General features: G+C 43.7%; 1 protein-coding gene across 1 annotated transcript; it reads right to left on the bottom strand.

Moving 5' to 3' along the window:
* Nucleotides 1–3588: 3588 nt before the first annotated feature.
* On the bottom strand, nt 3589–10412 carry ZP4 (zona pellucida glycoprotein 4; the record flags this gene model as incomplete). Its single annotated transcript, XM_082719978.1, has 11 exons — nt 3589–3693; nt 3823–3939; nt 4972–5050; nt 5352–5499; nt 5577–5766; nt 5952–6082; nt 6869–6966; nt 7512–7699; nt 8633–8782; nt 9708–9998; nt 10241–10412. 11 exons carry the CDS (start codon nt 10410–10412, stop codon nt 3590–3592), a joined length of 1668 nt encoding a protein of 555 aa, XP_082576104.1. The 3' UTR covers nt 3589.
* Nucleotides 10413–11081: the final 669 nt, after the last annotated feature.

The following is an 11081-nucleotide window of genomic DNA, read 5'->3' as shown; positions in this document are numbered from 1 at the left end:
ATAGGCCACTCATCTGTAATTTGGTACCTAGCTAAACTGTCAAGAGCTAGCTTGGGGGAGGGGCAAGAAGAAAGATGCTCTCAGGCATCCAGGTTCTTAAAGTTTGCCTTCTATGCCATTCTTTCTCAAATGGATATCAAAAAAAAAAAAAAAAAAAAAAAAAAAAAAAAAAAAAAAGTAGATGGTGCCAGAGCTAAGTAACAAACTGAAACATGAGCTAAGATTCATCTGAGAGAAAGGGAAGCCATCAAAGGGAAATCTTAGGCTGAAAGCTGTGTAACAGGCCTAGGGAGCTAACTTAGAGAAGACTCTGCAAGATAAATTAGTGATAGGCACAAAAAGGAATAAACAAAATGAGCAATTATTTTATCCAGGAAAAACCCATAATATACAAGAGCTAGAAATCAGTTTCATTAAGTTTGGAGTATATTGTGAAGGTAGGGAAGAGTCTGGGTGACAATATAAGCTTGTAAGAAGTTACCAGAAAAAGCTTATTAAAATTAGACAAATGCCAAAAAGTAGTATAAATTTGAGAATGTTTAAGAATTATCTCCTCTGGGAATAATAAAGTTTCCAATTTAGCTAAGAGACTGTATTAATAAGCTATTCAAGTAATGGTTCCAACTGATACTTCACTTTAGAGCTATGATTTAACTTTAAGGTAAGTAGATTTAGCCAGCGGCTTTTCTATTCAAAGGTACACTATAATAATTTCTCCTTGCAATATTCCTTTTTCCCTGTTGAGCAGTCTAAGTTCCAATAAGGATTCCATGGTTAGGAAAGCAGAAACACCCTAGATATATAGAAATATGTTCTGTAGAGCTCTATTCCTGTAAGATTTTCTGAAAGAAAGTTTCCACAGTCACATATGTTTGGGAAATAGTTTTTAGCTCCCTTTGGAGGCTAACAACGCATTAATATAATCAATCTGAGAAACCTGGCTGGAGATAACCTGGCAAGTTCTAGGTCAAGGCTTAAGCTCCTTGATTTATTTCCTTGATTGGATCTAGTTTAAATATAGAGGTTACCACCTTTCCAAAAGAAAAAAAAGTGGGGGACACCTGGGTGGCTCAGTCAATTAAGCATCCAACTCTTGGTTTTGGCTCATGTCATGATCTCAGTGTCAAGCCCAAGTTGGGCTTGAGCTCAGTCAACACTGAGTCTATAGAATTCCACACACTGGCTTTGTTTTACTGGGATAAGTCAAGAACTCATGACCTTATTCACTTAGTTTTCTCACAGGCAGAGCAGGACTGGACTTGGCAATTCCTTCTCCTCATTCTCTTGATTTTTTCCCCCCTTATTTACCGTCATAATTTGTCTGCCCTTGTTGCTGGGACATCTTTCATGGTTTATGTTGCTTTTCTTCCCATGCTAGTATAATGCCTGTCACATAGGATGTCTAGTACATATTTGAATTTAGTGACTTCACTCATGCTGTAGCTCCTTGCTGAAGTAGCTCCTAGCCAGATGTGGCTATAGACACATGAAGTGTGGCTAGTATAAGAATTTTTAATTAAGAGGGACACCTGGGTGGCTGAGTTGGTTAGGCAACTGCCTTTGGCTCCAGTCATGATCCCAGGGTCCTGGGATCGAGCCCCACCTCGGGCTCCCTGCTCAGTGGGAAGCCTGCTTCTCCCTCTCTCTCTGCTGCTATGCCTGCTTGTGCTCTCTTGCTCTGTCAAATAAATAAAGATCTTTAAAAAAAAAGAATTTTAATTAAGAAAAAAGAATTTTAATTAAATTTGGAAATACCTACTTTGTTCAGCTATAAGAAAACTTAATGTTTGGAACAATTTGGGTACATGAATCTGTTTTTTCACCTGTAGATATTAGGAGACCTAAAAATATGGTACTTCCAATTTTTAACCTGCAAATTGAGATGTGCTGCAAATATACATGGATATAAAAATATCAAATTCTGCTTTACTGAAGTGATAAATTACATGTAAGTTTTTAATTTTTTAAAGATTAATTAAAGAGAGAGAGAGAGGTCACAAGTAGGCAGAGAGGCAGGCGGGGGGGGGGGGCGGGGAGCAGGGCTCCCCGCTGAGCAGAGAGCCCAATGTGGCGCTCGATCCCAGGACCCTGGGATCATGACCTGAGCTGAAGGCAGAGGCTTTAACCCACTGAGCCACCCAGGCATCCCTAATTTATTTTAATTGTACTTAACCTAATACATCTATTCATGATTGCCCAGGTAACCTACTGTTATACTTGGTTACTGAGCAAGTTAACCACTATCACCACTGCAATCCAAGACCACTGTTCTTCCTCTTTAGCAAAAAGGGGAGTCTGTCATTAGTCCCAGACCTTTGTTCTAGGCATCTGTTTTAGGAGCCTCCCTCAAGCAAGTGTCAGGCAAACCGGCAAGCTGCAGAAAAACTTTGGTCAAGCTGAATCTCTGTCCCACTGGAAATTGGTCCTATGGAAGAACTGAGTATTTTTCAGTAGAATATGGAGTTAAGAACACAATATCTGAAATCAGACTTGAATTCATGGTCCAGTCTTGCCATTAGTTGACTAAGTGATACTGGGGAAGTTTGGCTTTATAGATGTTCCAAATCCTGGAAATTCGGGATTTACCTTTTTAGGTTTTCATAAAGCTCAAGTATGTTATCAAGCATCTAGGATCATTCCTGTCACATAAAAGGCATATAGTGTCCTTGTCAGTTAAGTAAGGAAATATTCATTCCCTGCTTAGAAGCAGTATGAAGTGGAGGTAACTTGCCTACAAAGCAGGTATTTAAGTACCAAGATTAATGCCCTTAACTTTGCTGAAATATAAGGCAACCTAAAAGTTACTCCCTGAAGACAAATGGGGAAACAAAATTTCCCCAGGATTAATTTCAGAACTCTGCCATGATCAGAGTACAGAGTACCAAAGTATGACCAACAGTGTTAGTTACTAGAGAGCTGAACAGAATATTTACTTTAAGTCACCATGTGTTTCTTTTAATCTTAAGGACTCTTAAACTAGGGAATTGCTGGTATGGCTCAAAACTAAGCCTCTTCTGATCAAACCCCTTCAAGCTGACCAATCCATGATCAGATACTTCTTTTAGTCATTGTTTTTGACATTGGTTTTCAATGTGATGCTTAGAATATCATCCTCACCTGAGAAATGGTTAGAAATATAAGTTTTTAAGCCTTAGCTCAGACCTGCTTAAAATCTGGGGGTGGGACCAGTAATCAATTTCATCAGCCCCCTTTGATCCTGATGTACACTGAAGTTGGAGAACCAGTGTCTATAAGATACCAGACTAGCTCTAGGCTAGTTCTACCTTAGTTTGATGGATTTTGTGGAAGAGTTTTGTTTTATACTCCTCTTAAACTTGTAGCCTTCTCTGTATTTAGTTTATGACCTAACTTGTCAACCAACTATGAACTACTGAAGTGTTCCATTCAGAAATTAGAAGGACTGAAGGAGAGGCCCAGGGTATCATGGTTGTTATTCTGTTGTCATGCAAAATACTGCCCCAAGCTGGAAAGAGGAGATGCCAACAGCAGGTTATTTACTTTCTTTCAATTGAGAAGCTGGGCACAGTCTGATAGTTCAGTCTGGTTTTATTAACACAACTGGAATAATTCATCTCCATTTTCTGATAGCCAAGTAGGACACTAACAAGGCTCCAATGATTAAGGTCCCAGAAAGGCCTGCCATCCACAGAGCTTGGGAATCTACAGGAGAACCTGTGGGGTAAAAAGGTAGGTTAATGTATGCCAAGACCAAGTGATTCTATACCCTTTATATATATAAGTAGTTTTGGCTTGGTTCACGTAAGGGGCTTCCAATAGCTGCTTAAGTCTCTGCCCACTCACTTGGTTTTTTATGGAGCTTTTCTGAGGAGTCCTTAGTGGCTTGGAGTAGGATCATGGGACCCTTGCTAGAAATGCTAGCAGTATGGTTATGAAAATGGATGTTGGAGTTTCTTCTTCCTGTCGAGAAAGGAGAGCTAGGGATTAGTTAGAATTATTTGTACATGGATGGGAAAGAGAGAGTTAGGTCCTTCAATGGGCACAGCTCTGTTCCATGTCTTAAGTGTGTTAATAGAAACTCAAAGAAGTCCAAGAGTTTGTATCTAACACTACCTCGTTTTCACCAGAATTTGATAATAGAATTATATTTGACTTTCCCCAAACTGCTATTCTTCTGTAAAAGAGGTATTTGGTCAGTAATAGTTTAATACCAAGACCTTTTCCTAAGCTACAAAGGTAGCTAAGACAGTAACAGAGCAAAGCTGTTTGAATCTCATTTCTATTGCCAGTTATAGGACCTTGGAAAAGTCAGTCTAAGTTTTAGAAGGGTATCCGTTTCTTTTAGAAGCATAGACATTTTAGAAAGGTGTAGAATATAGATCATCAGAGTTAGGTTCTAAATATTTAATGCAGTATTTCATAACTGTTATTGAGGTGTAAGTATACAAGGCCTACCCATACCAACAAGGGACTTAAAGCTTTAAGGGTCATGATTCCCAATGAATTCAGGAGCTAGACAGGTAAAAGTCAGTGGACCAGGTAGGAGTACACACATGTTATTGGAGGACTGGGTCTGACCAACTAGGACACCTACTCTGTCTGCAGTCATATGCCAACTATAGATCTTTAGGCTGTGTTGCTAGACAGGCCTATAAGCAGTTGTCAATGGCTTGGTTTGTGAGCTGGCCAGATAAAAGTTTTGTTTGACTGAGCCATGTGTAGGTCTTGGGCCAGTCTGATTCCTCAATTAGCTTTTTCCATATACATTTTGACTAAGGCTGAGACTTGAGGATTTATAGCTTATATTTAAGAGGCCTGGAATTCTAGAAAGCTTGTTATCTGTTCTGCTGCATCCTAAAAATTCCTAAAGTGGACTCATTAATAAGAGGATTCTTTACTTGGAATCCTTTGCCTGTAGGCTAAAGAAGGTTAGCTGTGGGACTCAAGAGGATTTCAGGTCTGTCCTCCATTGTGGACAGCTTGACTACTCACTCCTGGCAACAGGACAGGTTATCATACAGGATGGTGTCCCAGCAGGCTGGCAGATGGACGCACTACAGTGTAGGTATACCTGGGAGCCAACAGAATAGAGATCATTGTACAGAACCACATCACAAGTCTTCCAACTTAACTCCCTGGGAAGAAGTTGAAAGTTGCTATATCCTGACATCCCAAGCAGATACTACAATAACACTAAAGAACTGGAGTCCAGTAGGCAAATGTCATTCATGCCATTGGACCAGTGATGGTGCTGAGGGAGTACCCAGCCACAATTAAGGAGCAGCCCTGGCCAAAGAGTGGTAGGATGTGGAAATAGTTATGGGTTGAAGAGTTCTGAGCCCTGCTGAGGAGCACAGAGGGAAGCATCATACCGATCCTCTGAGTGCCTTCTTTGCCACTGAGTCCACAAAGCTGAAGGTGAAAATGCTGAAACGCTGGTAGTGAGATGGAAATGGAGGATCCAGAGCTTTCTGGACAGGGATCAGCTGTGTCTGATAGTTGTCTCCAGCGTAGGGGCACCTAAGCAAAGATAACCGACAGTCAGGAGAGGCTTCTCCTAAGGGACTCCAGCACAAGTGCACAGAAGACCTCCTTACCCTTTCACCAGCATGGGCCACTGGTGCTGATGTTGGGGGTTTGTGCTGGGTGTGGCCCAACAGTGCTGGAGTAACAGCTCCAGGTGGGGGTCTGTTCTGTGGCGGATAGACACCTCCACGTAAATGGGATCCCGAAGCAGCTTCACCACTGGGTAGTCACTGGCAGTGTAATAGGATTCATAGTGCTTATCTGTAAGAGGCCAAAAGGAGTTGAAGCAATAAAACCAGAATTAGGAACTTCTATATTGCCTGAGACCGAGCATATACACATGAATACCTCCAGCAGGTCTTATTACTGGGCTATATCTCTTAATGCTCAGAGAAGAGTGAGGGCTCGAGACCATAGGCCGGATGCTCCTGCCAAGTGGGTCTTACCTTTGGCAATCTTGAGTTCCAGAGTAAGGGGTCCAGCCTGGGTTTCAGGAAGGGGTGGTGGGAGCGTAAAAATCTGGACATTAACCTGGGAGGCATTGCTGCTGATCAAGTAGCTGCAGCTAACTTGAAGCCTAAAAAAACACAAGAGCTTTGTTAGCTAGTGTGGGCCAGGCCACCCTTCAGTTTTTAAAGGTTTTAGGAACCATTACATGCGAGGTACTGGACAAGTTTGTAAACCTAAGGGGTGTGGTTCCTGAGCTTATAGGAGCTAGATCTTAGTTGGGGAGACCAATATGTAGACAGGAACATGGTCCGTGTGGTACTGCGAGAAAGAGGTGCTTTCTGTAGAAAGGGTAGTCCGGGAAGAGCTTGCAGGGGGTGGTCTTGAAGGAAGATAAAAAGTAATGGAGATAAGAGGAAGGAGAGAAACAGCAGACAGAACAGAGAATGGAGACCAGAGTTTGTCCTTTTAGGGAATCTTCAAGGGACTTCAGTCTGAGGTTGGGGAATAGTGAGTGAGGGATGGAGGGTATTCGGGGGGGTTTGCACTGGAGAGGGAAGTAGGAGGTATTTTATGCAGGTGCTTCAGGTTCCGTCCATGTCAAGTTTAAGCTGTGACAAGACAATGAGGCAGCTTTAAGTGTGCCATTTTCTCTGAGGCATTGAGGGGATTCTTTCTGTTCCAGAAAGACTATGGAGGGAGAAGGCCAAATTGAGGGTCCAGATAACTGAAATAGGAGTCTGGGGGAGTTTGATGGCAGTGATTCAGGATGACTTGGTCAAATAATGGTCCTGGAGATTGGACAACCAAGGCAGGAGACAGGTTCTCCTGTTATGAAAAGAGGTTTTGTGGATTCCTATTTTATGGAAGAGAAGGCATTCTGGTTAAGCAAGATCAGGTTAACTAACACCTTTACCTGAAAATACTGTCACGGGTGATAGAACCATGGCTCCAAGCTCTCACATCTCTAGTTGCGACCAGCTCATTTTCATATACTACCCAGTCTCCAATGATCTAGACGTATGGGGAAAGAAGTCTTATCATTCCTGTTAGCTAGGTGCCACTTTATTCAGAACTTGATCTCACCTAGCAGTTAGCAGTGCTAGGCTATTTTAGGCTGCATTTTCTGCTCCTTGAACAGAGCAGAAGCAGGTGACAACTTGGGACATGATCACTTCACCTTTCCTCAGGATAAGGCAATAGGGCTTGTAGTACTCAAATGAGGCAGCCAGGAACAGGACCAGATAATGTCAGCCAACCTCCCTGCTTACTTCTCTGGGGCGATGTGGCAAGAAGAACCTATTACTGGTTCCTCCCATCCAGGGCTTGGTAGAAGTCCTGGGCCCTTGAGCACAGCTGGGATCTTAGCTGAACGCCCAGGGGTGGTTTTGGCTTTCTCAGTGGTGAATATTCTTTTGTCCTAAAGACCATCATACGCACCATGCCGCAGTCAGCTGTCTCCTTCATGGCTAAGATATTCCATCTCTCCCTCCAGTCACTAGGACATCTCTATCTGACTTCTAGAACTGGGAACAGAGCCAAAGGTCAACTGCTCTTACCCGTCTTGTGGTACCACAGGAATTTAATGGAAACCAAAAGGTGGCAAAGGTGTGTGTTGTCATCACAGGGGTGCATTCATGGTCATTCCTGAAGGCCAAGCGCACAGAATTTAAGAGCAGTGGGGGTGAGGTCACCTTCCGAGACACGACAATGGAGAAGTGGCCATCTTGGGTACAGTGGGACGTCACTGAAAAACCAGAGTGGCTGTGCTGAAAACAGGCCATACCTCCCGTTTTGAGCCAGATAGATATTTAGAGAGTTTTAATTCCTCCCCTAAGAGGCTGGCAGTCCCAACTAATGGACTCTGTGCAAGTTCAGCTGTCCAGAGCTTAACTGAAGCCCTGAACGAGCACCTGGTTGGAGCCCCTGGATTTGAGTGTTGCCTCCACTGCTTTCTGATCAAACTTCAGCCAAGCATCTACACTCCTGGCTCTTGCTTCACTTATAAAATGGGCTTAATAGTACTTGCTTTGTTCTACTGGTCAGTATTCAGAGCTTAGAATAGAGTGTGGATTTTACATGTTTTGCATTAGAAAAACTTAGACTCTGATTTGGGACTCACAGGAAGCAGTCTGAAAGGGGGTTCTCAAGACACTTAACCTGTTCCCAAGCTGGCTGATTGTCTTAAATTTCTGTCAACTAGTTATTTTTGCAAGTAGACTTAGCTTCTTGAGTTCATTGAATATTTGGTTTCTGGGCCCCTGGGTGGCTCAGTGGTTAAGCGTCTGCCTTCCGGTTAGGTCACGATCCCGAGGTCCTATGATCGAGACCTGCATTGGGCTCCCTGCTTGGCAGGAAGCCTGCTTCGCCCTCTCCCACTCCCTCTGCTTGTGTTCCCCCTCTTGCTGTCTCTGTCAAATAAACAGATAAAATATTTTAAAGAAAAAAAATATATTTGGTTTCTAGGAGAATTGACAAGGCAAGGCTGTAGAAAGTGTAGAAAGTGATCAGTTAGGGTCAATATTCTAGGATACCCTCTGCTTATACACTAACTTCTGGTCATCTTTAACATTTGTCTTCTTCTGGGGGTCGAGGGAAGAGGGAAGATCACTCTTCTCTGGATTTAATTGGAAGTTACTGGTACTTTTCTTTAGCTGGTTTCAGAGATGCACTAACTCACCTGTGTTTCCATAGTAACAGGAGTTAGCCTCCAAATTGTAGCAGCAACCAACCTTCTCACAATCTCTTTGACTGATAGGTGAAGGAGCACATGGCAGCCTGTCCCACACTGGGACAGAATCACACAGGTCAGCGTTTGGAGCATCTAGGGCTACATTTTGAAGAGGAGAGTAACAAGCTAGATAACAAAGCTAGATAATAAAGTTGGGTCTTAAGGAAAAAAAAAATCATTTCATTACTAAGTATTAGCATTCCCACAGATTTCTAGATGATCAGGATAGCTCTGGATTACATGCTAGCAATAAGTTTCAGAAAGTTAAATAAATATTAAGTCCCCTGAAATTGAAGGAGCTCCCTTTTCCTTCAAGCAAAGAATTCTTCCTTCTGTAGAGGTGCTTCTCCATCTTCCTGTACTGTGAGTTAACGGGCGATCTTTTTGAAATGTGAGGTCTGGTACAGCAGGTTTGATACGGGGATTGGGATTCTGCATTCTACCTCTTTGGATTATATTTTGGGTACAAGGCAGGGGAAAAGAGGGAACTGCAAGTTTGAATCCCTTAGGACTTAAAGGTAGGGCTTTCAGAGCACAAGACAAGATTTGCTGAAGCTGAGTCACACTTCCTACTAATTCCCCAGTTAAGTGATCAAGTAGCCTCCAGCTGAAAGGGCTTAGCCCTATTTTCCGGGCACAGTTGATTCTCGGAGACATTTGCCAAGTATCCTTAATAGCTTTAGATCCTTCCCTGCGCTTCTCAAGACTGAGGAGTTCCTGGTCTTAGGCTAATTCTTGTTTGAATCCCACCTCTGGAGCTCCCCAAGAGCTCCCCAGTGAGGGGCAGCAATAGCACATACAGTACTGGTTAGGACTGGGGAGGGGACAGTGCTCTGCCCTCTGTGGTGCCTGGCACCAAGTAATCTAGTCACTCAAGTAGTAATTCTCTTAAGGACCTCATGTGCAGGGGAGCTGGAGGACAGTCCTTCATGTCACTGTCACGGCACAGCATAGGTAGAAGAGCCCAAGAGCACCTTCCAGGCAGCTCAGCACCACCCAGACCCTGAGAGTTTCCAGCCCTTACCTGGGGGATCCACAGGACACTTAAGCAGCTTTGTCTTTGTAACCGTGCTGCGTCCAGTCACATCTGCTCCTTCAACTCCAAGTAGCATGATATAATGGGGATCCTGGGGAGTCACCCCTGATGGTGGTGCAGGGGTTTGCAGCATTCGTGGCGATTGGGTTGTCCTTACCCACTCGGTGACATAGCAGCCGCTGTAAGAGGCTTCTAGCACCATGGAGCTGCCTGGGCCTTCCCTTAGCCAGGTTCCACAGCCAGAGTCATTCTGCAGCCTGTGTGGCAGCCCGTGGTTGTCTGGAGGGCAGGCAGGAGCGAAAAGCACAGGGGTTAGTGGCCACAGTCCTCAGTGCGAGGAAAGGATAGCCCGCTTTGCTGTCAGACCTCAAGGGGCAACAGTTAGAAGAGAGACAGACTCTGGGAAGGGAAGTTATATTTTAGAGGATTCAGTCTATAGGAGAGGCTGGAGAGTTTACTAAAAGGGGAAAGTGTTAGGAAGGCAAACTAAAGGGCTAAGCTGAGTGAGTCATCAAACTTACCCCAGGCTATCAGACTAGGAGCTGCTGTCCCCTGGCTCAGGTTTATGGTGAACTGAAGACTTTGTAGCCCACAATGGAGTTCACCAGGATAATCTGGTGCCTCCAGCTTCTGGTGGCCACTTAAAGCAAGAGACAAGAGTAAACAGAGCAAGATGGATTGCAGCATCCACATAGCGCCGCTAGGAGCCCCCACTGGCCGTAAGACCCGCCTAAACTCCCAAGAACCAGAGCTCCCCATGCTCCGTGAGGTTCTTTATATACAAAAGGAACTGGCTTCAGGTGCACGCGTGTGTGATATGCAGGTGGACCTCCTTTGGGAAGGGTGATTCTTCCAGCTTCATTCACTTTGGGCCATGGTCTACAGCTGCATTACTTTAAACATTGCCATTGCAATCCAGGCAATTCCGAGCTTAGGAAAAATGTGGTACCTTTCAGCTAAAAGAGGCTTCCCCAGAGTTGCTCAAGGTAGCACTTATTCTAGTAGCTTATTGACTTTAGAACACTATACTCTCGAATTTTGCACATTTGGGTAGGAATGTGAACTCTGTCATCTATGAACCCTGCAATCTGGCTCAGTTACAACCTTTTGGAAACTCAGGTTTCTCTTCTGTAAAATGGGAATAATATCTCCCTTTAATAGTGTTCTTGAGGGTTAAGTAAGGTGTTCTAGGTCAAGAACTGTGTGCCAAATACTTAGGCAAAGAGTGCTCAGTAAACACTGTTGGGGCCTTTTGGGATCCCCTGTTACCTTCATGGTTCTAAGCTTTGCAAAATTGGAAAATTGGAGCTTGGCTTGAAATTCCACAGAAATTTAACCTTGATTAAAAAAAAAAAAAAAGTG

This window comes from Mustela nivalis, assembly GCF_964662115.1.
Source record: "Mustela nivalis genome assembly, chromosome: 2".
Taxonomy (NCBI): domain Eukaryota; kingdom Metazoa; phylum Chordata; class Mammalia; order Carnivora; family Mustelidae; genus Mustela; species Mustela nivalis.
This window is presented reverse-complemented; position numbering and strand designations above follow the sequence as displayed.